This window comes from Hemiscyllium ocellatum, chromosome 10 (genome assembly GCF_020745735.1).
Source record: "Hemiscyllium ocellatum isolate sHemOce1 chromosome 10, sHemOce1.pat.X.cur, whole genome shotgun sequence".
Lineage (NCBI taxonomy): Eukaryota > Metazoa > Chordata > Chondrichthyes > Orectolobiformes > Hemiscylliidae > Hemiscyllium > Hemiscyllium ocellatum.
In genome coordinates this window covers 45,736,400-45,764,283 of record NC_083410.1, presented here as the reverse complement: position 1 = coordinate 45,764,283, position 27,884 = coordinate 45,736,400, and the positions used below count along the sequence as shown (strand labels likewise).

Genomic DNA, 27,884 nt, shown 5'->3' with positions numbered 1-27,884 from the left:
TTAACCTTGAGTTTATTAAAGGAATTTGTGAATTTTGTTTAAAAATCTGGATAGCAAAAGGGAATCAATTGGCCATTTTGGTGATTAAGTTAAAATATTTGCACTAATGGTGTGAGTCGTGGGGAATGATTATCAGCACATTCCTCTTGTCACAGTAACACCACTGACATTCACAGCCTAGTCTCATACATAAAGAATATCCACATAAGCAAAATGGTGGCTGGGATCTGTGAAAGGGTATTGCTTGGTTCTGTACAAAAGAAAAAATAAGACTTAAATTCAGTTAAGAAGCATTAAAAACATAAATTTAGTATATCCATCATTTTCCCATTAATTCTGATGATTAATACAATAGAATAAGCTTTGTTACAATTTTAGTGTCTTCCATTTGTTTATGTCTATTATCCCCCAACCTTCAATAGAAACATTATCTTCCTTAGTTTAAGTAATCTAACTTGCTTTGTCTCCAAAGAAAATATCAGTTGTATTATTCGCTTGTTAAGGCATAATTCATCAACTCTTTGGTTTTTGCGCAATCACTTTTCTACTCTCCTTGGCATAACTCATCCTCCACAGGAAGTCTGAATGTTAATGTGTGGTCCGATTTAAATTCCATCTCAAGTTTCTTAGTTGACTCTGCTGCTGCTGCTGCTATCAGAATATCTGCAATACAGCCCTCATACTCATGTTTCGTAGCACTACACTCACTACCAAGAATCTTACAAGTATAACCATAGATTTGTCTCTGAAGCTATTTTTAATGAATGCTCAGTCTTGTGTTGATGAAAAGATTTAAAGGAGAAATCCTTTTAACATAAATTTAAACAATCTATTACTTTCTTGCAGCCATCAGAAAAAAGCATATATTTGGAAAGACTTTGTTGAAACAAAAAGATATTTACTATTGGCATTCCCGTGAAATAAATAAAATATTTAAGCTGCACACAGAATTGATTATAAATCAGTATTTTGGGACTTAGTCGGTGAGCTGTAGCTGCTTCTCAAACTGAGTCCTCCCTCAGTTTCTCCAGCATCTTAGTTTAAGTAAAGTCATTTTAGTATACTGCTCAATAATTCAAAAAAACACAATACACTTTCATTGCGGATTCAGTCTTGCATTTTACTTTGAAACTGATTTATTTTTCAGTAAAATAAGTCTTCTTTGTCGAAAAGCTGAACAGAAGTCAAATCTTTTAACATTAAACATCTTCAGGGAAGATATCATCCAAGCAAGGTGGAATTTTAACCCTGTAACCCCATCCTGTTTCTCCAACCCCTATCCTCCCCTGCTGAAAGATTGGGCAGTGGGCTGAAATTGAAAAGGGGGGAAATGTGACCCCAACTTGCCGTGAATGTGCACAGTGAAGTTTAAGGTGGCTGAACAACCTGTTCAAAAAGATATGTTGGTAATATTTAGAAGATGTTACCTCATGGAAATGATTTGAAATTTGTGGCTACACACTGGACTTTCTAGGGTTTGTGTGTGTGGACATTCTGTATTCAATGTAAGCTTCTCATTGTGTTGGTAAATACTCATGTATGGGCATTGAAAGCGATGCTTGAAATGGCCATTGTGTTCTTTTCATTCACAAGTAGGGTTTCAGAAGGCTGAAGTTCTTGCAACAGGCCATTGCAGGCATTTACAACCTTGTGAAAGCAAGCTTCCAACAAAATCAGTGGCTATCATGTGTTGCACATGGCTGTCAAGATAAGCGTAACTCTCAAATCCTCTCATCTGTGTGTTTTGTGTCATTGGTGGGTGACATCTGTTGGATCTCACAATCTCCATCTCATGACAGGATTGCTTTGCATTAGAGGACTCAATTATAGCTGCTTCCAGTCAAATCCAGAGAGCTTTTGGGGTTGCTTCAGTTGCCAGCTATCCACATCTCCAGCGGGTCAGAAACTGAACCCACATGGTAATTAAGGCAACATTGTATCAGCCAGGTGCTTTGGTTCATGGGAATGACTTCCACTCCCTTTAATTGCAACTGGCTTGTGGTTTCATCAGAGGACCATAATGCAAGTCTGCCCTTGGATATCCAGAGAGCTTCCATAGTTGTTTATCTTTTGGCCAATCCATATACAGCAGGTTTTCCTTCCTCCAGATCACTTCCATACTTAGCTTCTTAGGGCCAAAAGATATTCCTTGAAGCCCAAATGCCAAATAATTGGATTACTTAAGAAAAGGTTCTGCTGCATGGTCAGATCTGGTGATGCCCTTCAATATGATCCAACAAGAACGTCCAGGATTATAGAGGACTAGATCTGTCATAAGAGGCAAGAAGAAAGTGGAGATCATGCTACATCATTGGAAGAAGATCAGGAAAAAGGGGAGTATCATGATGTGCCTTCAGGGATAGAATTCGCTGTTAGAGATTTCTATTTCTATGATGCACTGTTACAATTATGTGGGGGTTGGTTTAGCTCACTTGGCTGGAAGACTGGTTTGAGATCCAGAATGATGCCAACAGTGTGGGTTTAATTCCTGCACTGGCTGAGGTTATCATGATGGATTCTCCTCCTTTACCACTTCACCCGCCTGAATTGTGGTGACCCCCAGGTTGAACCACAACCAGTTGTCCCTCTCTAATCAGGGAACTTTCCTATGGTCTGGTCAGATGATGGTGATTTTAAAATTATATGATTTACAAGATTATTATTTTTTGAGGCATCTTTAAATTAAAGAAAAAAAGGGGGGTTCATATGATTTGCTCTAAAGCAAGCCTCGCAATATTCCTGGTAGTTTGATTGCTAACAATCAAATTCGGGCTAAAAATACAGCAGGTGCTGGAGAAAGTCAGCAGGTCTGGCAAGACCTGTGGAGAGAAAGTGGAGTTATTGGGTTCAATGACTCTTCTGATTGGCAAATGGTGCTACATGAAATACACTAACTGGAGAGTTTTTAATCCTTTGTTGAGCCACAAAATGGCAGTGGCAAAGAACATCTGAGCTCTGAAGTCTATGAGAGCCCTGTCAAAGACCACCCCATTTACATCTGTACAGGTCTGACTCTGTCATTAGGGTTTTAGATTAGATTAAATTCCCTATAGTGTAGAAACAGGCCCTTCGGCCCAACAATTCACACTGGCTCTCTAAAGAGTAACCCAACCAGACCCATTTTCTTCTGACTAACACACCTAATACAATGGGCAATTTAATATGGCCAATTCACCTGATCTGCGCATCTTTGGACTGGAGGAGGAAACCCATGCAGACACAGGGAGAATGTGCAAACTCCACACAGACAGTCGACCAAGGCTGGAATCGAACCTGCGTCCCTGGCGCTACTGCTGCCTCTGTGCCCATTGCTCACACTTGCTCATGTATAAAGTGCTTTTTACTGTATGCCACTTTGTCTTTTGTTGAGGTTAGACTCACAAGGTATATGTATCTGTGCTAATGGAAGTTGTACAGGAATCACAGTGCTGGGACTCGTCAGGGGACCTCCTAGACTCCTCCTGTCTTCTCTGTCACCACCAGCACTGGAATTCTGTGAGGCACAAGTCAGTCATGAGGCAGGTGAAATTAGATTCCAAATTAGTATAATGCAGATCACGACAACTAATATACAGTGACACTGATTTAACAAAGGCACAATTTAAGAGCCAAGTGCTAATGTGATATTGAATGCTGTCATCAGGCCTCTGGATCACTCCTCTCCCCATCAACAACAGCCTGAGCTGCTATACGATGTTATCTCCAGGGTTTCCTTCTCAATGGTGGCCACACTTCACCTGACAAAGGAACAGTGTTCCGAAAATAAACCTGTTGGACTATAACTTGGTCTCGTGCAACTTCTGACCTTATCCATCCCCATCCAACAATGGAACCTCCACATCATGGTTTCCATGGGTCCACCAACAGTACTCAATTTCTCCCTTGGAGGGGGTGGACGATCTCCTACAATCAGAAAATTTAAACAGTTAGTGAGAGTTCAAATTATTGCTAAAGATAAAGGGTTAATATTTGTAGGAAGTAACTGTGAGCAAAAGGGTGCAAAAGGTCAAAAGAGCAAGAGATGTGCATGAGTGTTATCTGATGAAATGGATATTTAAGAAGCAAATTGGAAAGGACACCAAGATTTGATGGTCAGAGGAGAGTTGTGCACAAAAATGTTGGTGGTGTTGTCAGGCCGCCTCCTGCTGTTCTCAGAGAACAGGAAAAAAATCCATTCAACATCCAATATGGTGAGTTTGGCAAACCCAGAAACCAGATGATGCTTGTCTTAGTCTGGGAAAGAGCATTGGTATTGCTTAGACCAGTAAATTGGTATCCTGATCCAAAAATGGTCCTGCTTTTCCACGAGGGATTGTAATCTCAAGATTCTGCCTCAAGTATCAAAACAACTCCCTTCAGTCTTCTATTTATAGAATAATTTATGGCATTTGCAAAACAATTAATATATTTCAGTACTTGACTCCCTGGCAGATAAGAGGATATCCCTGACCACAGTTACTTTCATTTATTTTTTATTGAATATAAACACACTATTGACTGTTTTGATCTGTCTTTTGAATTCATGACATGACACATTGATGCAATGTTCTTCTCCTAATTTCATATCCTTAGATGATATCATTTGGTCGTCTAGGGATAGCCAATCAATTCTAAGAGTTCTTGCTAAAATACAAAAATATAAAATAGAGAGAGATGTTATATAGTAATCTCATTACATCTTTCAAGAATGGAGCATCTAATGTCTTAATGGATGTAAATTATTCAGAGATGCACCGAATCTAAAGTACAGAATTTCTCAGTCTGTAAAATTTCTGATATATAAGCAAATGAACCACATTAATTGTAGTAAATATCATAAACTATAGATAATAAACAAAGTGATAATTTTATATCTAATACTATCCAATTGTATGGGATATTTACTCCAATGTTTTATATCATGAGATTATTTATTTTGACACAAGCATCTATTATTAAATAATCTATACAATGATACCATACATAACTGGGTTTTTATTAGACTTAATAAACTGCTTTAAAGATATTTTAGTGCTTTTACAGTTTTAATTGGTATGATTATAAGGCACAATAGAGAACCAACACAGATAATAGCTGCTTTACAACCTTATCATTAGTACAATATCTGTATCAGTTCTTAGTGTCCATATGCACAGAGAAATTACTCACATTTATATATATACCTTTCATAATTTTAGCATGTCCCAAAACATTTGAGAGCACTTCAATTGTCCTTTTTTAGTGTAGTCATTGTTCTAATACAGCAATGTCCTAGAAACAGCAATAAGATAAATAACCAAATAACCTGTTTATTTTATGGAAGCAAAACAAGGAACCACAGATGCTGGAAATCAAAAATAAAAATGGCATTGCTGCAGAAACTCAGCGGTCTGACCACATCTATGGATAGAAAGCAGAGTTAATGTTTCAGTTCCAGTAACCCTTTCTCTGAACTGCAGAACCCTTCTGTAGAAAGATCACTGACCCAAAGTGTTGACTCTGCTGCCTTTCCATGAATACTTCAAGATCTGCTGAGCTTTTCCTGCAATTTCTGTTCTTGTTTTTATAGAAATGATTTGAGGATAGAGCATTGCTTGAATGCCTCAAACAAAAGATGGTAACTCTGACACAGCTGCACCAGAGTCTGCACGGAAGACCTAAAGTGGGTCACTAATCCGCAACATTTATGTCAGTAGTGACAGAGCCAAGACTGAGATAATGGCGATGGCAAAAGAAACTAAAATGTCCTATTGCAACATGTTAGCAACAATGGGGCATCTCCAGCATAAAACACTATAAGAAAAAATAACAGGGAAGCTAATCAACCCCGATGGATTTTCAAGCCTTCTAGAAATCCTTATGCTCAAATTGTGCCTGAAACAAAGAGATCGCATACAGGGGGATAGGTGATATGTTGTTTAAATATTGCAGTTATGAGATTCAAGCTGCAAGTGTATTGAATTATTGCAAACTTCTGACTGCATATGTAAACAATTAGCAGGAGAATTGTGCCACGACAATAAAAATATTATTGGTTGTTTAATTAGAAATCATAATACTCTCAAACATGCTGTTAATAGAAAGTAGCCATCAATACCAAACACCACGATCCAAAAGATTAAAGGGCAAGAGTGTAATATAATCACAATGCCACATGACTTATTTTTTAGTAAACCACTGCTGACAAGTCATTTATCCTATTTCTACTTCACTTTTTTAGTAGAACGAGTAAATAATTCCAACAGTGGCTTTTGGGAGAAATAAACCACTACTTTATAGACTCTGCTTATGCCAGAATGGGTTATGTTCTCAAGTGACAATTGATTCCCAATATGGTTGAAGCTGCACAGATGGGCTTTGCTCAACCAACTGATGGCTGAACATCTATGATAATTATTACTTGATATTAAAAAAAACTATTTTTAGGGCATGCCTAACACTGATGCTTTAAATAGATTGGCTGTTATCTATTGTAAACTAACTAATGGGAAAGATGTGAATGCTTTGGAGAGGGTTCAGAGGAGGTTTACCAGGATGCTTCCTGGAATGGAGGGCTTATCTTATGAAGAGAGGTTGACTGAGCTCGGACTTTTTTCATTGGAATAAAGAAGGAAAAGAGGGGACCTAATTGAGCTGAAGAAGATAAGGAGGGTCATAGATAGAATTGATAGCCAGAAACTTTTTCCCAGGGCAGAAATTGTTAACATGAGGGGCCATAGTTTTAAGCGGTTTGGCGGAAAGTATAAAGGGGATGTCAGAGGCGGGTTCTTTACACAGAGAGTTGTGAAGCATGGAATGTGTTGCCAGCAGCAGTTGTGGAAGTGAGGTCATTCGGGATATTTAAGAGACTGCTGGACATGCATATGGTCACAGAAATTTGAGGGTTCGTACATTAGGTTTACCTTACATGAGGATCAATTACATGAGGCACAACATCGTGGGCTGAAGGGCCTGTTCTGTGCTGTACTGTTCTATGTTCTATGTTTTAGTCTAATTGACACACAAAGATATCTTTAAAGAATGTTGTAGTGTGTTAATTATATGCTATTGTTTTCAGGGTAAATTTTGGTTGAATTTAAAATTTCTTTCACTTGGAACAATATTTCTTGCATATATCATAAACACATTTAAAGGTGAGTCTAAAGTTGATACAATGAAGGAACATACATAAAAAAGAAAGAATTTAGTTAGTCTTTTAGTTCAAAGTTAGTATGGATTATAGGGATAATTTGATTTCCATCATAGGCATTCTTTTTGTAGCAACATATCTGTGGCTTTGAATGACTGCAATATTCTCCCATTCTCCTCCAATAATCTTTCTGAAAGATCAGTGGAAATGCTGGAGGTAATTCCTCACAGTTATACCAAATCTTGGGATCCTTGGATTGGAGGCGTCAGTGCATTTCAGAAGCAGTTGGAAGTAGCCACAGGGGACTTTGATCTGGTGTTTTGCTCACATTTAAGTCCCTCTAGCACTCCCAAAATCAGTCCATCACACACCTTCCACCCTATTACTCTAACTGTACCTTAAATCTCCCATACCAACTCAATGCCAGCTCATATCACACCCATACCAAATTACCCCTTATACACTGCATGCCAATTACTGGTACCTCTGTGCTCATTTACACCTTATATAGATACGGTGAACCCTATAGTAACACTGACATGTATCAAGTTGTTAGAGGAAAAAGAAAATCCATTCATAATCATTTGAGAGAAAAGCAGGTGCTTATAAACCCTGCAGAAGCAATCAATTAAACAGACCTTCAATTTATTAGTACATAGGTTTTAAGCACTTCACAACTCTTAATCTTTTGCAAGAAGTTGAGATGTTGACAGAAGTGACCACAGAAAATAATAACAATATGACTATATAAACATGTAACTTCAGCAAAGTCAACGGTGTTTTCCAGCAGTGTGAACAATCCTCCAGTGAGCTGTCAAATAGGCATGCATAATAAGGCATGTAATAATGCAACTTATACACACACGTATTTTCCATCAGACGTGTTAGGGAAATGGTGAAACCTTTAAAAGTTTTGTGGCAGTGTTGCAACAAATGGCTTCCTCATATAAGTAGTCGACAGTGAGTACTGTTGATGCTGGAGATTAGAGTTGAGATTGTGGAAATGCATAGTAGGGCAGGCAGCATCCAAACAGCAGGAAAATCGATGTTTCGGGAAAAAGCCCTTCCTGATTTTCCTGCTTCTCGGGTGCTGCCTGTGCTGCTGTGCTTTTCCAGCACCACACTCTCATTTTCTCATGTAAGTGACAAACTAATTAACTAATTCATTACCAATTAATTGAATATACTTCAATTCCATAAATTCAGGAAAGCCTCCTCATTGAGGATAATGATTCACCTTTGGAAAAAGCCATGACCTTGGCAATCCACATTGAATCAGTCATGTTATATTCAAAAGGTTATAAAGGGATGGACCCTTCAGCACAGATTTGCAGACATGGTTTGTTCAACAGCCGATGTGCAAAGATAATGGACAAGTAGACCTCAGCAATCTCATCAACATGGTCAGATACTCTCATCCATGTGCCCAAATATGAAAGTGCTCATTGATGACTAAGCCTGTGAACCCATGAACAGGATATTTTACTTTTAAAAGTAACATGGAATATGGACAAATGTTCTTGACATGATAGACTCCAGGGGAGCCAAGGCATCTTTTTTAGTTCATAATATACCTCTGGGAAGTAAAGGCCATGCATAGAAACTGTCTCTTCTAGCAAAAAGAAACAAACTGCCCGAGAAACTCTGTCACAGGCAGAGAAGTGGATTGAATTTGTTTCACCTACTTTCACTAAAGGGACTGAATCATAATTTTGACTGGGGACATAAGCAGAAGCTGGTAACTGCTTTGTGTACATCACTGTGAGTTTATGACCAGAAACTTTCAACCACCCAGATTTTCAACAAACAAAGAGAGAAACTCAGGCTAAAAACATTTTCAACTATGATCGTGAGGACTGACAATAGAAGTGACTTTTCCAATTCTTTATAAAATTGAAGTACATGAAAAATATTTAAGTGTCATAATTTTCCATTTGTATAAGACCTATGGGTAAATATGAGTGTTTTTGCATTGGCATTTTGGGTGTAGAGAATATAAACATTTATTTTGTTTTCTCATCTGAACTGACGAGGACTAGAACATTGTGTATCACAAAAACAGGTGAAAGGCCTACAAAGACTACTTTTGGCTTTAATGTTGCTTAGTCAGTGTCATGTTACCCTGGAAGGGGAAGATGCCATAAAATTTGAAGAACAGGTGAAGCCAACTGTCTCATGCTGCTCATTGCAGGCAATGCAGAAATGCTTTTCTTTCCTAATAGGATTCTGCCACCAAGCCAAGGAGAGGTTCTATGCACCACACATATGAATTTTTGTGCATGTGTGATACCAGGTATATAAGATACATATCCCAATGATTGACAGATTGTATCAAACAATACATTTGTTTCATAATTTGCATTCGGCAGTGCACCAATCATGCTCAGCTAGATCATGCTTGCAAGTCTTTTGCAAGTCAGCAAGTCCAAAATTAAATGTAATTCTACTGTTGGACAACACTTACTAAATAAACAAGACTGTGCTAAAAATTACACCAGAAGTCAATTTAAGATTAGGTTTGCAGTGTGATACATTTTTGATGCTAAATTTTACATATGTGAACACAAAGAATCCTGTTTATGTTGATAAAAGTACTTCAAACATATATTAGACTTTCTTTCATTGGGATAAGGGTGCTCCATACAGCCAAACTCTGCTGTAATCTACATAGCAACTCCTTGACTAATCAGAGTCTATCTGGCTGCGCTGACACTCAAGATTATCAGTCAATCATTTCTGCTGTTTATCCATGCCAATGATAGCCCAACCAATCAGCACCCTCTTCTTATGTCATATAAATTGGTGTTCTGTTTTCCAAATCCAGTATCTTGCATCCTAATCCCAATGAGTACAAGATGAAAAGCTTTGAATTCATATCCTTTTTTAAAATACTTAGGTTCTGCACAACTTCTGGGCAAGTATTTAGACTTATGAGAATGCCTGATGTATGCCTATTCTGGAAAGTCTCAGTGCTCAAAGGATAAAATACTCAATGTCTAAAATACATGCTGTTATGGTCATTTGAAAGTTGAAAAAAGGGGAACATTATTCCAGAATTCACCACTGTCTATAATATGACTCATAATACCTTGAGCCTTGTTTAGCTCAAGGGAAAAGGTTTGACTCATCCTTAATGTGAAACCACTCACAAAGACTTGTTATTCAATCTGTTGACATGCTACGCACACTACTAGTACTTATCTGTTGATGCTCTTAATTACCCTGGAGCTACCTTGCCATTATCTCTCCACCTATATATTCTTTGCCTATGTGCCTCCCTCCACTTCCCCTGATGAAGGAGCAGTGCTCTGAAAGCTTGTGATTTTAAATAAACCTGTTGGGCTAGAATCCAGTGTCATGTGACTTCTGACTTCTGACTCTGCCTAAGAATCTACAGTCGTCATAAGATGTACACGTGACAGAAATACTTTCAAAACCATTAATGGAGCATAGCCTTTATTAGTCATCAAGGTGTGTGTCAGTATTACAGAATGCCCTATGGACCAAGTTCAGCAGCTAACACATTTTACAAGATAATTTCTTTAGTCTTGTCAGATTTTCAGGAGACATTTAACCTACTTGACAAGGTTGTTTCCCTTGAAAAGAAGAAAGCTGAGTATGATCAATAGTTATCAGCAATGCTCATGTGACTTGAATAACACAATTTTTAAACTCAACAAGGAAAATTCACATTCATGGCAATAATGATTGCCTTTCTGGGGCATAGAATTGGCAGAATTGAAGCTTACACATAACTACATCAAAGTCATTCATTTGCTTCTGAATCCATGTAATGGGTAGGAATTGGCAATGTCCCTTGCTGTTATTAAATTTTGTTACAAACCTATTCCTAAAATGTAGATATTGTGGAACTTTTCAGAAGCTGCAGTGCAAGTTGGAAATGGGCAATCACACAGCAAACAGCATTTGGCAAATCAAAGGCAAAGATAGCATCTCCAGTATATTTTCAACTCTCATGTGGAAATGCATGTCACAACTGATACATTAGGAAATGTGACTAAAAACAATACTCTCTCAGTATATTGAAGGAAACAGACAACAAATCACTGACAAACCATTGTAGGAAACTGAGTATGAAGAACTAGATTTTATCCATGCGAATGAATATTAGCCGATTTGCCTTTATGGCAGAAAGTCTGCTTTCTGGACTGATCACCAAGCACTGACTGCATTGTTAGCCATATCAGCATCATTGATTCTGTTGCATGTACAAATGGTTTTACTGTCACCATCAGTTCAACTTCAAGGTTGATTATATTGCAGGGACACTCAACAAAGTGGCTGACATGCTTAGTTGTCTGACTATCACAGAAACCATGGGTGAACCTGAAATGACCTGCAATTACAGTGATTTCAAACATAAACTGGAACCCTGTAATACTGGGGCTAAGAGTGGCAGCCCTTGACATGAAGGAAGCATGCAAACATGTATGACATCAAGGAGATCTAGCGAAGCAGGAGTTAATGGGACAATCTTTGAAGTAACAGCTTTCAAAAAGGAGGATGGTTTTGTTTGTTTGTGATTTATCAGCTCAGCACCATGACATTTCTGTAGAAGTTCCTCAGGGTAATGTCCTCCAAACAGCTTTAGCTGCTTTATGAACGTCCTTCCTCCATCATAAAATCAAAATTGGAGATGTTCACTCATTGATTATACAATGTTCAGCATCCTTCATGACTTTTCAGATACTGAAGCAATCCATGTCCAATGCAGCAAGGCCTAGAAAATATTCAGTATTGGGTTGATACATGACAAATAACATTCATCCAATACAAGTACCAAGTAATGATCATATCCAATATGGGAGAACCTAACCAATGCCCCTCGACATAGAATCATAGGGTGGTATAATGGCTCAGTGGTCAGCACTGCTGTCTCAGAGTGCCAGGGACCCAGATTCGATTCCATTCTCAGACAACTGACTGTGTGAAGTTTGCACATTCTCCCCGTGTCTGCATGGATTTCCTCTAGGTGCTCTAGTTTCCTCCCACAGTCCACAATGTGCTGATTAGATGGATTGGCCATGCTAAGTGTCCAGTGATGTGCAGGCTAGGTGGATTATCTATGGGAAATGCAGGGTTACAGGGATGGGGTAGGAGGAGGAGTCTAGTGGAATGGTCTTCAGAGGGTCCGTGTGGACTCATTGGGCTGAATGTCCTATTTCACGCTATAGCAATGCTATGATTCTATGACATTCTATCACTGAAACCCCCATCAATATCCTGTCTGGATGGGGATTACTATTGACCAGAAAATGACTGGCCGAGCCATATAAATACTGCAACTATGAGAGGAGGTCAGAAGTTAAGCATCCTGGAGTGAGTAACTTGCCTCCTGACTCCCCAAAGGCTACACATGATCTAAGGGGCACAGGTCATGTGTGTGGTAGAATACTCCCACTTACCTGGATTAGTGCAATCCCAGCAACACTCAAAAGGTTTGACAGTATCCAGTATAAAGCTTTCTGCTTGATGGACAGCACATTTGCCATTATTTATTCCCTCGATCAACGACAGTAAATAGCAGTAATGTATACAATATCAAGATGCAATGCAGAAATTCACCGAGGCTCTTTAGAAGACACCTTCTAAACTCACAACCACATGCATTCTGAAGCAAAAGAGCAGCATTAGAACACTTTCCCCTGCAAGCCACTCCCAATCGTGACATGGAAATATATCATCATTCTTTCAGTGTGATCAAAGTCCAGGAACTGCCTCCCTGTCAGCTAGCTCTGCCTTCTCGAGGGCAACTGGGAATGGGCAATAAATGCTGGCCCAGTCAGCGACACTCATTTCCCATGAATACATTTTAAAAAATAGTATTGAATTCATCAATAGACCTTTAAATTATGTTACTGACTGTTCTCTGGTAAATTAATGCATATAAAGCTCTTATAATTTATTTGTAATGTTGTATCTCTGTACTCTATACTGAGTTTTCCCACCTTTTTAAAATATTTCCTGCAATTTCTAATTATCAAAATTGTGACTACCAGCTTCTTTAGCTGTTGACCCCCGTCCCCTGTGAAAATTGAGTTTTCCCACTTCTTCTCAGATATTATGTACATTTTTCACTTTTCCCAGTGCACTTTTCGACACAACTCGTCAAATAATGTTCTCTGGCTGCTAAATCTGCCCAGCAAAATTGTACTCAATTACTGATTCCCAGTTCTTTTAAATCTTCAACTTTTTCTGACTTTTCTTCTTCTGCTAGACTCTTTCATTAGATTTCCTTAAATTTACTTGTTATCTGCTTATATAGATGCTCAGGCCTTGCTAATTCTGTAGACATGATCTAAATGTCTTTTATGACTCACTGAGCATTTCGTACTCATCGTGTTTGCCTTTTGGCCCCTTCTACAATTGTTTCTTTCTCTTGCTTTTACTCATTGTATTTCAGCTAGTGACTGACTGTCTATGTTTTCGGAAAGGATAATAATCTTTAAATGCTAACTTTAGAATCTTGAAAATATTTATTTTGTTCTGTGTCTTATGGATTTCTTCGCCTGCAAAGCACATACTATCCCAGCTTGGAAATGTTTCACAATGTCTTCACTATTGCTGAATAAAAATCCTGGAATTTCCTTTCTAACAGCACTGTGGGTACACCTGCATCACATGGACTGCAGTGATTCAAGGAAATGGCTCTCTACCAAAATCATCTCAAGGCTAAGAAGGAATGGGCAACAAATGGTGGCCTAGCCTGCACATCCCACTAAAGTATAATTTTAAAAAAATATTTAAAGTTAATATCACAATCCAGAGTTTTATTTGCTTACCACTATTCTGCTTTAAGTAATAAAATTGTGAGAGCTAAACTTGAATGTACATTATAAAGTGAGTAGGTGGAATCTAGTTAAAACAATACAGAATACAGCATGGTGGCTAGACACAGCATTTCTGCATATTCGCATAAGCTGTTGCTCAAAACACATGAGGTAGGTAAGGCTTCACTCTGTCCAACCACTCTGTCTCCTACTGAGGCTTTTAATTGCCAATTAGTAGCTAGTTGAAAGCCTATAATGATCTGTTCTGCAACAGCATATGTGGAACTTCAGTTGGTAGCATGAGAGAATCAGGAGAAAAGACAGGAAGGACCTGACACTTGCTTTTGAAGATATGACCTATGTCCATCACCACCAACAAACACCTCTCCCCTTTGTTGAGTCCTCCTGTTGGCCTCCAATGCCTGACTTTACCATTGCTCCCATCCACCACCATTCAAAAACTCCAAGATCCCACCTTTCAATTGGACATCCACTGTCCTTCTCTTTGGGACAGTTCATATTCCCAGGGACATGCTAGGACTACTCAGCTACTGGCCGATCAGGTTGCTCAACTGCATTCATGGGCAGGACATCCTTTTTCTGAGCCATGGAAGCCCTATCATCTCCTCATCATAATTTTTCCCTGACTATTACTGTGATAGGGAAACCTTTCCTAAACTTGGTCAGTTTGCAATCCATGTTTCTTCTGATAGGTGTGATGAGCATTAAGTTCTGTAAAATTCAGCCCAGAGTCTCTCAAAGTCACAGAAAGGTATTGAGAAACATTGGGTTTGTTGTTAACTGTCTATTTTATTATATGCTACAATTTGGGGTCAAGAATCACAAATCATTTCTACCAGGATGCAAGGTTAATACATTTCACATTGCCATGAAGAAGAGTGGAGTGGGACCCATTTTCAGATAAGGTTACAGGCTGGCCTACAGATCAAGAAATATTGCAGTCAGTTAACAATTCCATATGGTCAGCATAGAAAAGAAGCTGCTTTGTTTGGCAAACCTCCATAGTTGAACGCAATAGGGAAACTATCTCCAGCTGAAAGATACATCCCATTGCCACCCACAGATTCTGTTCATTCTGGCAGAGCCAAAAGAGACTAATCAATGGGACAAACTGAGTGGAAAGAAAGAAGTCCCACTGATGAAGATCTAGAGTGACAGGATAAATTACTGAGGTGGTGAGAAGGGGATGAGCATCTCTCCATGACCAATTTTCCCAATTATTTGCACTTCTCATCAATACCAGTGAGAAAGAAGTCATGCCTTGTGTATATATAGAGTCTAGATTCACTGAAGATCACCATTCTGCCAAAGAACCTATGACTGTGATATAAATCCAGCAAATACTCAAAATCTCCATAAAACAAGATTTTGCTTTGATTATACAAAGATGAATCATCTCATCGTTTTTAATTTGGATATTTTTACTGAATCAATTTTCGCCAGCAGTAACAGTTCAACTATTAAACTGTTGCTTAATTACATTATTTTATGTTGAATCAATTTTCCACTGAATCATTCATAAAAATTAGATAATTTCATATTCACTGCAAGCCTAGCTAAACTGATCAGCTAAGGCATATTTCAGTCAAAACTGTAACCATGATAAGAGTTTTGAACTGGGTCTCTGTGCTTAAAATAATGAATTATCTATTGATTAAATTCCACTCTAACAAATCTACCATGGCAAATAAATGAACTACTCAGGGCACATGTAGGCCATGGCCAGAAATGTTGGGGCAATTGATCAATCTTTAGTGATCTATTAGGAAATTGCAGGAAAAGATAATAATATGACAATTAAGAAAAGCATAAAGAAAAGAAAAAAGAACAAAATGTCTCCCAACTATGAAATAAGATCCCTGACTGTGAGTGTTTTTAAATGATGATGCTTGAGGTTTGCTGTGATTCTTTTTATTCAATTCTATGATGTGGGCGTTGCTGGCTGTCCAGCATTTATTGCCTGTTGTTAGTTGCCCCTGAGAACACGGTGGTGAGATGCTTTCTTGAGCCACTGCAATTCTCGTGTTGTAGGTTGCCCCATAATGCCCTTTGGGGGGGGATTTCCATGATTTTGAACAGTGAAGGTGATGAATTTCCAAGTGAGGATGGCCAGTGGCTTTGGATGGGAATTTGCAGATGGTGGTGTTCCCCTGTATCTGCTGCCTTTGTCGTTCCTGATGCTTCTTTAAACGTAAAAGGGAATTTCCCAGATCATGAGGTTGCAAGTTGTGTTGGATGTAATGGTGTTGATCTGGGACATTGTGTGCAAGTCAGGGCAGTTGCTGGGGGTCTGGAGTCATATATTGGCCAGGCCAAGTGAGGAGAATGGTTTCCTTTCCCAGTACTTTTCTTTGTCTTTGCCTGGTTTCAGGCCTTCTGCAGTTGACATGTATCCGATGTAACTGATCTCTTTCATCCCAATCTTGCATTTGTCCTGTTCAATTTCAAATCACATTTCCTGATTCTGTTGAGAAGTTCTTCAGTCTCTTGTTATCGTGCTCTGTGTTTTCTCCCCAAATGAGCATCTCACCTATAATGTTTACAACTGCTTCCTGACCTTCCAGCCTTTAAGTGATACACTTCTGGAACACTTCTGGAGTTGTTGGACACAGCTCCCTTGGTAGTCTTTTGGATCTAAATCTTCCAAATAGTGTTCTCATGGTTCAAAGGTTTGCAGCTTTCATCATAAAGTTGAATTTGCCAAAATCTTGGGTTTTCATCCAATACCAAGATTTTTCATGAGACATCTCCTCTATCACATCTTCAATGTGCGTAAAGGGTAGTATTCTCTCTTGATTGTTTTATTTAAGTCTTGGGGATCAGATTCATATGTTAGTCTTTTTGAGTTTTATAATGGTGACCGTTCTATTCACCCTGTCTGTGGTCTCAGTCTGTTTCTCAATTACATCAAGCTGCTTCTCAACTACCCACTGAATCTAACCTCAATCTTACAACTTAGCCCCAGTGTAGATCAACATAGAAACTCTGAAGTTTACCTTGCCACCACAGGGTACACTATGTGGACCCAAACCAATGTTCCCGTTAAGCTGTGCAACTGCATACATAGACAGTCACTCCAACATTCCATGCATGACTTTCAGCATGTCAATGTTGAACACGGCATTGATAGTTCTGGAAATTGCTGCTGTGCATAAAACTCAGAAGTTCACAAGCAAAACAAAAATTGGCAGGAACACTTCCCACAAATTTGATCCTCTTGAAGGGCAAAGGCAGCAGATCCATCGGAGCATGACCACCTCAAAGTTTCCATTCAAGTACAAACTATCCTGGCTTGGAACTATGTTGCCATTCATTCAATAACATGGTATCAAAATCCTGGGCTCCCCTCCTAACAGCATCGTGTGTGGACTGTACTACCTCCTCAAGAGGAATTAGGTATCGAAAATGTATACTGGCCTAGCCAGCAATGCCCACATCACATGAACAAATTTAAAAAGCACCTTTCAATAAAATCAATAGGTTTAGTAAGAACAGCCCCTTTTCTGCTTTAATATCACTGTAAGAAGACCTACAAAAAGTGTCCTATTCTAAGAAACTGGTATTTTAATGGTAATCTGTATATAATCAGCTGATTTGTCACTGAAATATCATGTTATATGGTGGGATGTTTTTTAATGTCTCCAATTTGTGTATTTTAAACTGGATTTCTAAACAATTCTCTTCTAAGTTTGTTCTTAATATTTCAGCTTCTATTTTAACCCCATCTGTCCAATGCATTATTTATGATGGTGTCAGTAAAACTTTATAAAAAGTCAACGGAGCTTCTTTGTTTCCTGGTTGGCTGTGCATGGAAATTCTCTCATATGATTGACTACTGGGCAGCTTGATAACAATTACTTCAATTTGACTTTCGGAATAAATAAAGCTACCATCAATTAAATGTCAAGAGAATTAAAGCTCTTGCCACCAAGATCAGGTTGGTGATGAATGCTTTGCAGCCTCAGCCCTGTAAGAAAAGTCCAGGTTATTGCTGTCTGTAGAACTAAGCCCTTTCTTTCCCTCCAAAGAATCATTATCTTTTCATGCTAATCATCAGCTCTTTAGCTTTCCTGCATCAAATGTCATTCTGGGCATAACATTTGTGGTCCTTGTTATATGCTTCATGTCCATTCTATTCTTTTGAGTAGAATGGCACTGGTCAACTAGGCAGTGCAAGCGAATTATGTTTAGTAGTGAGCAGGGAAAAGAGTCCTCAAGCACAAATAAACCCTTGCTACCTATGTCTTAGGACCTTGAGGGAAGAACTGGATATTACATTAGATATAAGTTGCAACATCCTCCTCCTCATGCCAAAATGGGAAATGCTCAGAACCTCACATCCAGATTTGGAGAGAGATGATTTTAAACAGATCCTTTTAGGAGAACTGGAAGTGAACTGGAACACCATACCAAAGTTCTGCTCTGGAGAATGAACTAGAGAAGGAACAATCGATTTCCACCAGGGCTTAGTCAGTACCAAATAATTCCCCAAGTATTTGCAGAGAGGCTTCATGGCTGTTGTTGGAAGACCTGGCCAATATAGAGAGAAGATCCGGATTGAGTTGAATACTGTGACTCTCCACATTTCAAGAACTACTTTCTGAAAGGGGTCCAGATATCAGTGTAGTGTTTCCTCTAATTGTTTTTCTTCCACATGGACCTCTGGTGTGGCAGCTACTTCTGGAACTGAAAGTCAATGATGCAATCCGTGTTGACATGCAGATTGGCTGCTGGAACATTGGAATAGCTGCACACGTAAAGCTGTACAGCTTATGGGAACGCTTTATTAGTCCATAGCGCATTGAGAGTTTACAACAATATAACAATGGACTGTGATGAATTGATGCATTGTGTTATTACAACCTGGGACACATCCCTAATTGCCTTTACAAGTGTTCAGGAAAGACTGGTGAGAGCCCTTGCCTTGTCAGATATTTGGGCCATATAAGAACCCTTTGTCAAGAAAACATACCCAAATTTTCTAGTTCCACTGTAAATGTTTTGGTCACCATATCCAAGATTGCTGTAATAAATAGGATGGGGTAAAGCCTGACAAGAAGTGAAAGTGCTGCTACTTTCCTTCTCTTTCTCCTGTACAGCTGGCTCCTGCCCTAGTCAAACATGTCAAGAGACATTGGAGGCAGCAATAGGGGTATTGAGGCTTAGACACATAACTTGGCAGGTCACTGAAGTGGTAATACTTAATTTCTGTTTTAAGGATATCACAATTTTAGTTTAGAAACTGTACAGCAAGGTTCCTCCTGAGCTCCTGAATCAGACAGTGTGGAAACTAATTGGGTGGCCCACTTAGAGACAAGAAAATGACACATTAAATGGGAATAACTCACCTTAGGTGTAATTAAATAGAATATAAAGTGAAAGAAAAGTGTCAATGTAACTAATTAATTGGTAGCTTTTTCTTAATTAAATGTGTGCTCCTGACCATGATCTAGAGTACTTGTGAACAATTTTGGTTCCCTTATCTAAGGAAAGATATACAGGTCTTAGAGGTAGTTCAGAAAAGTTTCACTAGGTTGATCCCATGAATGGAAGATTTTTCTTAAGACAATAGGTTGAGCAGATTTAGGTTCTATTCACTGAAGTTGAGAAGTATGAGAGGAAATCTTGTTGAAACATATCAGATTCTTAGAGGGCTTGACAAGGTAGATGCAGACATGTCTTATTCCCCTTTTGGGGAGGTTTGAGACAAAATGGCATAATCTCACAGTAACGGTTTGCCTACTTAAGATGAGGAGGGATTTTTTTTCTCTCAGACAGTAGTCAATCTGTGAAATTCTTTACTGTAAAGGGCTGTCGAGGCAATGTCACTAAGTTATTATTCAAGGCTGAAGTAGACTGTTTTGTAATTAGTGAGGGAATCAAGTATTTTAGGTGTAAGACAGGAAAGTGGAGTTGAAGAGTATTAGATCAGCCATAATTTCATTGAAAGGCAGAGAGGACCTGATGAGCTGAATTGTCTAGTTCTGCTCCAATATTTTAGGATTAGGTGCTGGGTACGCTGCATTATTTGTAACTGTAAATAATAGCAAGTACATTTTTTGTTGTTTTATGACAAGTGACTGTTTGGAAAAATGTAATTGTATGAACTATTCTAGCTAGCTTGCTATAATCATTGCTGTAAGTGCCTTTGGGTGCAGTTTGTGGCAGCATGAAAGACACATCACTTGCATGGATACTCTGAATGCTCTGATCAGTTAAATGCAGTGGTAATAAGGATAATCTCTTACAAAGAAATGTCATAGCTATTTCTGCAGGGCCAACGGAAGCAGTTGTAAGAAAATGTAGGTTTTCCCTTCAGACTATGACCCACACATAAATCACAGAGCAGGTTTTTCCATTTGGAGGGGAACTTGATGCGTCTCTGTCATTCTGCCCAGCCACTAAAGTGCAACACATCTCTGAAATCATGTCTACAAGTTACAATAACTGCCTATCTGGAAGGTTAATTTATTCTCTCATGGAATGTGAGTATTGCTGGAAAGGCCAGCATTTGGTGCTTTTCTTCAGTTACTCTTGAGAAGGTTTTTACACAATCTGTTGTTTGAGGATTTGGGCCCTCAAATTTGGTAATGGCAACAAATACAGCGAAGGGGACAACACCTACATTCCGTAAAAGGTAAACTGCAGTTTAAATCCAAATCATTGTTATGGCATTTTTTTTTTAATATAGTAAGTTTTATTTACCTTGACTTCATGACATGTATATGAGGTGCAGCTATATTAGATGGTTTATGTTCAAGGGTGGTGACTTGGGTATTGTTGCTTTTAGTGTAGCCATATAGTATGCATACCTCAATCTAATTATGTATAAAAGATCACAAAAAATGCATTACCTTTTCAAAAATTCCTGAATAAAATTTGAATTTTTTTGCGTTAAATCAAACCCAACAAGCATGCATCTTATTCTTACTTTCAGAAACAAATGGAAAGCATGCAAATTATACATTCCAGTCAGTGATATACAACCAAGGAAATTCATAATGTCTTATTCTTTCTACTTTCTTTGAGTCATGGAGGATTCATGATTAAACATGAAAAACTGCCTTTTCAAAAAATGAATGACTGGAAAATATAAAATAGTACATAACAGATAGCAGTCATTCATAATAATCACCAGTTTTATATCCTTTAGTGATTTGTAGATTTCTTTGCAATTATTCATTGTGGGATTGCCCACTGTGTCCTGGTTCAACGTGTACAACTTCAAGCAGAAAGCAGGTGCCACTGTCTGCAGGCAGATCTATTGATGAAACAAGTACTATTGCCTATTTGCCTAACGGGATGTGGAATTTTGTAGAACAGGATAGATTCAGTCTTTTCTTTTGTACTGATACATAAACAAAGGACTGCAAGTTGCAAAAAACAATATGCCAAAACATTGAGTATAAATATGTGCAAACATTTAGTTTAAAATTTAGCAAGGATAGCACACCCAGAGTACTACAGATTTGGTCTCCTTGTTTCAGAAAGGATATAATTTTATTCAAAGCTGTTCAGAAAAGATTCACTCAACAGATTCTTGCGATGAGGGGATTATCCTTTGAGGAAAGGTTAGACAGCTTGAGTGCATATCATATGGAGTTAGGAGGTTGAGAGATGATCTTACTGAAACAGATAAGATTTAAGATCTGAGGGGATTTGACAGGGTTGATGTTGAAAGGATGTTTCCCATTGTGGGGAGACTAGAGCTCGGAGACATAAGGGAATTAAGTTGGAGATGAGGAGTGTCTCTTTTCTTTCAGTGAACCATGAGTCTGAAGAATTATTTTCCCCAGAGTATGGTGGAGGCAGAGCCATTGCCAAGAGTAGATGGACTCTTGACCATCAAGGGAGTCAAAGGCGATAGTAAAATGGAGTTGAGGTCACAATCTGATCACTATTACTATTAATCACTAAGATGTTATTAATGGTGAAGTGTGCTTGAGGGGCAAATAGTGTACGCCTGCTTCTAACTACAGAGGAACCTCAAGTATCCAGCATTTGATTATCGGAATATTGGATTATCTGGCAAGATTGCAAAGTCCCAATGCTCAGCTAAACTATGTTATCCAGCATTCGATTATCCAGAATTTGATTAACTGAACAAAATACTTCCTGTCTTTTGGAGAATCAAACATACACTCAGTAGTATGTTTGCACAGATGTGTATGCTGTCTGGTATTCTTCTGTTCTCTGAACAGGGTCTCATTTTATATCCATTTAAATAGGCCATAATTCTGACCATACAACAGTATGTCACTGGTACACTGAAGAAGTCCTCAGAATTCTATGCTCAAATTCTGATAAAGTTTTTTTCATTCAGAAATGTGTACCAACTGAGCCAGTCGCTAAAGGCAACAATGTATTGGATTTTGTATCAGAGATGTAGGAAACAACAACTTGTGCCAGGAATACTTATTTTTAATTACTGGGCAGAATTAATGGCTGTTTGGACTGAACACAGTAAGTTCAGTAAACACGGTAAACTATTCATAAGTTTTAAGAAGATTTGTAGCTCGGGTTGAGGTTCTGGATGTAGGTTTGCTCACTGTCCAGAGGTTCACTGAAGATGTTCCCTAGTATGGTGAGGAAACATCTGAAAATCAATCTTCCAGTTCAGCAAGCAAACCTACATCCACGGTAAAATATTTATTTTGATGAGTCATACTTCTGTAAAGAGATATTTAAAAAGATCCAAAAGTAATATAACAAACCAGAAGGCAAAAATAAGTACTGAGAAATGAAAATCTGATTAAAATACACATAGAATTGATGTTTAGAATGATGTAGTTGAAGCTGGTTATGACTGGAAGGGAAGGTTTGACTTATCCTGCTGGATGCTGTTTGTTATCCATTTAAGGAAACTGTAATTCTTCACACAAATAAGATCGCTAGCCTTCAGACAAACAGGTTAAAATGAACTTTTAAATTTTTGGGGCAATCTATTAGACTATTGTACAGCTTTTAAAATTTTGCATCACATCAGTTGGACTAATATTGTATCTGATGTAGAATCAAGTTGGTGTGAGTGCACTGCCATGTGGTAGTCTAACTTTGCCTGCCTGCATTAGATATTGGTGACTGCATATCAGAGTTGTACTACACTGTGAAAACTAAGTCAAAATTCAAAGTGCTTTATATCAATGCAAAATGCATGGTATGACAAGTCTAAAATCCTGAAATAGAAAAAAGGTAAAATATTAAAATGCACATGGAGAAGACCTGGAAAGCATGAAATACCTGATCTGTAATATTGTTTGATATATTAAAAGAATCACTCCTACCTTTATCATATATACAGTAAATGGATAAAGGTCTGTCAATATAAAAGGCCTGGGTAAATGCATATCAGTATTATGCTGCTTTTTATTCACATGAATAGAATATTCGGTGACAAGACTATTTGGTTTTGACGGTGATGTCCAGATGACATGAACAGCTGTACTATTGATCACATTGACCTCCGGAGGTAGCATGCCTTCAGGCTCTATAAATGAAGAGGAAAAACAGTCTAAATTCCAGCTGTCACCAAAACCAGTTAGTTAATGAAATATGAGTGAGCATTTAAACTTAAAAATGGTTCAATGCATATCTGGTTATCTTACTGAAATATGTATGAAACCAAAAAAAGAATGTTCAAGTCAGAGTCAGAGAAGACACATTAGTAACCTAAATTGGTGAAGTCAATCTTAATAAGACAATATTTCTCTGAGAGAAATATTTCTCAACTAAATCAAATATTTATCAACTAAATCAAATAAACTACAACTATGTTCGCACTTTTCAGTTATTGGGTTTTCAAATCCGTTCATTGGATTCATGTGAATCAGGCATCAATATGGATATTTTAAGGAATATTACTTTAGTAAGCTATTTGCAACTTGCTCAATGCCTACTTTACAACAGTCAATATTTTTATTCATTTCTGAGAAGTGGGCATTGCTGGTTGGCCAGTATTTACTGCCCATCCCTAATTCCCTAAGAAGGTAGTGATTAGCTGCCTTCTTGAACTGCTGCAGTCCATCTACACTAAACTTGAGCACTAAGTTTGATTTTACAAATTTCCTGATGAATCCTTCTAATGTACATCAATACCTGTTCACTACCATTACTTCCAACCACTCTCAAGTTAATTGGGAGATTGTACTTCAGCCTGCATTTAAAAATAATCTGATTAGTCTAAACATTCAAAGAAAACACAAAAGGAAGTGATTGGATATTGGTTCATCAAATACTTAACACCTTATGTTGCAATATTTTATGCATCTTTATAAGAAATGTGAATGCGTTCCACTAGCCCATTTTTCTTATTGATGCTGCTTGTTTGAGATTTGAGTTCTGTCACTGAAAATAGGTCTGACCCACAAGTCCACAGAGTCTACTACAGGTAGGATGAAGGGGCAGAACCCAAGTCCATTCCAGCTGGAACAAAAATCAACCCTCTCCCCCCACAGCTGTCATCAATCTGTTCCTCACCAACTATCCAGTTGCTGAGTTGCTGTGGAAGCATTGAATTTTACATGAATATTGTGGCCTACAGCTATGGATAGTGACAGTAAGAGCTTCAATTTCTTTCCAATACAAGACTGATCAGGAATCTCTGCTTCCATTATTGCCTGTCACTGGCATATGATAGAAGGATTTCGAAGTTGATACTTAATGCATTTGACAGAATAATCACACAGCTTCCATGGCTACCATGTCTACAATGTTTTAAACTGAGAGCCTCTGGTACCCCTCAGCTATTTTAACTTGGTTGTTTCTGAGCTGACCTTATTTATCTGTCCATCCATTCTGGAGCCTCAGCAGTACTAGCTTTGAGTGGTGGTTGCTACTGGAACTTCAATCAGTCACTGAACAAGAGACAGTTAGAAGCAATGAAGAATTTACAAGAGCAAGGGGATGTGATTGATAGCAGTTATAGGAAGGGGGAAACATCACAGATACAGTCACATAGATGGGTTAACTCCGGGAAAGGTCATAAAGATAGACAGTTAATGCAGAAGTCTTCTGTGGCTATCCCTATTTCAAACAAGTATGCTGTTTTAGAAAATGTAAGGGGAACGTAACACGAACAGCCAAGCTTCTGGTACTGAGACTGGCTCTGATGCAATGAGAGGTACATTGGGTTCCAAGAGATTGATTGTGCTAGGGGCTTCTCTAGCCCAAGGTACAGACAGACGTTTCTGTGGACAGCAGCGAAAAATCAGAATGATGTGTTGCCTCCCTGGTGCCAGGATCAAGGATGTTTCAGAGATGGTGCAGAATGTTCTCAAGAGGGAGGGGGGCCAGCAAGAGGTCATTGTCCACATTGGAATCAATAACATAGGAAGGGAAAAGGTTGAGATTCTGAAGGGGGATTACAGAGAGTTAGGCAGGAATTTAAAAAGGAGGTCCTTGAGAGTAGTAATATCTGTATTACTCCGGGTACTACAAGCTAGAGAGGGCAGGAATAGGAGGATAGAGCAGATGAGTGCATGGCTGAGGAGCTGGTGTGTGGGAGAAGGATTCACATTTTTGGATCACTGGGATCTCTTTTGGGGTAGAAGTGACCTATACAAGAAGGACGGATTGCACCTAAATTGGAAGGGGACTAATATACCGGCAGGGAGATTTGCTAGAGCTTCTCAGGATGATTTAAACTAGTAAGGTGGGGGGAAGGGTGGGACTTAGGGAGATAGTGAGGAAAGAGATCAACCTGAGACTGGTACAGTTGAGAATAGAAGCAAGCCAAACAGTCGGGGCAGGCAGGGATAAAGCAGAGAACAAGATAGGTGTGATAAATTAAACTACATTTATTTCAATGCAAGGGACCTAACAGGGAAGGCAGATGAACTCAGGGCATGGTTACGCACATGGGACTGGGATATCATAGCAATTATGGAAACATGGCTCAGGGATGGGCAGGACTGGCAGCTTAATATTCCAGGATACAAATGCTATCAGGAAGAATAGAATGGGAGGCAAGAGAGGAGGGGTTACCTTAGGTTATAATACGATCTTGATCAGATGGGCTGAGAGGTTTCAGATGGTGTTTAATTCAGATAAATGCAAGGTGCTGCATTTTGGGAAAGCAAATCTTAGCAGGACTTGTACACTTAATGTTAAGGTTCTGGGGAGTGTTGTTGAACAAAAAGACCTTGAAGTGCAGGTTCATAGCTCCTTGAAAGTGGAGTCACAGGTAGATAGGATAGTGAAGAATGAATTTGGTATGCTTTCCTTTATTGGTCAGAGTGTTGAGCACAGGAGTAAGGAGATCATGTTGCAGCTGCACAGGACATTGGTTAGGCCACTGTTGGCTGTACAAGTTAGGTGAATTGGCCATGCTAACTTGCCCATAGTGTTAGGTGAAGGGCTAGATGTAGGGAATGGGTCTGGGTGGGTTGCTCTTCAGAGGGTCGGTGTGGACTTGTTGGGCCTACTCTGAGATAACGAGAATCCAGTCACAGGTAGATATCCTTCTCCACCACCTTCTGTCTTCTACCAATGAGCCAGTTCTCTATCCAGTTCTGGCTAGTTCTCCCTGTATTCCATGAGATCTAACCTCGCTAACCAATCTCCCATGGGAAACCTTGTCGAACGCCTTACTGAAGTCCACATAGATCACATCTACTGCTCTGCCCTCATCAATCCTCTTTGTTACTTCTGTAAAAAACTCATTCAAGTTTGTGAGACATGATTTCCCATGCACAAAGCCATGTTGACTATCCCTAATTAGTCCTTGCCTTTCCAAGTACATGTACATCCTGTCCCTCAGGATTCCCTCCAACAAATTGCCTGCCACCGATGTCAGGCTCACTGGTCTATAGTTCCCTGGCTTGTCCTTACCACCCTTCATAAACAGAGACACCACGTTAGCCAACCTCCAGTTATCTGGCACCTCACCTGTGATTATTAATGATATAAATATCTCAGCAAGAGGCCCAGCAATCACTTCCCTAGCTTCCCACAGAGTTCTAGGGTACACCTGATCATGTCCTGGGGAATTTATCCACCTTTATGCATTCAAGACATCCAGTACTTCCTCCTCTGTAATATGGACATTTTTCAAGGGGTCACCATCTATTTCCCTACATTCTAGATCTTCCATGTCCTTTTCCACAGTAAGTACTGATGCAAAATACTCTTTTAGTATTTACTCCCCCATTTTCTGCGGCTCCACAAGAAGGCTGCCTTACTGATCTTTGAGGGGCCCTATTCTCTCCCAAGTTACCTTTTTGTTCTTAATGGATTCTCCTTAATTCTCTTTACCAAAGCTATCTCATGCCCCCTTTTTGCCGTCCTGATTTCTCTCTTAAGTATACTCATGCTGCCTTTATACTCTTCTAAGGCTTCACTTGATTTCTCCTGTCCATCCCTGACATATGCTTCCTTCTTTTTCTTAAACAAACCCTCAGTTTCTTTAGTCATCCAGCATTCCCTATACCTACCAGCCTTTCCTTTCACCCTAACAGGAATATACTTTCTCCGGATTCTCATTATCTCATTTCTGAAGGCTTCCCATTTTCGAGCCGTCCCTTTACCTGCGAACGTCTGCTTCCAATCAGCTTTTGAAAGTTCTTGCCTAACACCGTCAAAATTGTCCTTTCTCCAATTTAGAACTTCAATTTTTAGATCTGGTCTATCCTTTTGGTGGTGGCTAGTACAATTGGAACATTTTTAAAGGCATCTGGATGGTTATATGAACAGGAAGAGTTTGAAGGGAGATGGGCCAGTGCTGGCAAGTGGGACTATATGGATTAGGATATCTAGTCAGTGTGGACAAGTTGGACCGGAGGGTCTGTTTCCATGCTATATGTCTCTATGACTCTATGACTCTAAGAGGAAATCATGGAAGGTGGGCCTAAGGGATGTCCAGGATTTTGGCAGGACCTGGCTGACAGATCCCATTGAGGGGGTGTGTCAGGATGGGGATTGAGTTTGAGAGACAAACAAGGGTGGAGGGTTCAGTAGGTTGCAGGTAT

At 39.0% G+C, this 27,884-nt stretch overlaps 1 protein-coding gene across 1 annotated transcript in view; it reads right to left on the bottom strand.

Moving 5' to 3' along the window:
* Positions 1-27,884, bottom strand: part of ush2a (Usher syndrome 2A (autosomal recessive, mild)) — a 985,309-nt gene that overhangs the window by 290,365 nt on the left and 667,060 nt on the right. Inside the window, 5 exon segments of the mRNA XM_060830996.1 lie at positions 190-250; positions 4,528-4,597; positions 4,600-4,619; positions 20,626-20,738; positions 23,205-23,442. Coding sequence (XP_060686979.1) covers positions 190-250; positions 4,528-4,597; positions 4,600-4,619; positions 20,626-20,738; positions 23,205-23,442 — 502 coding nt within the window.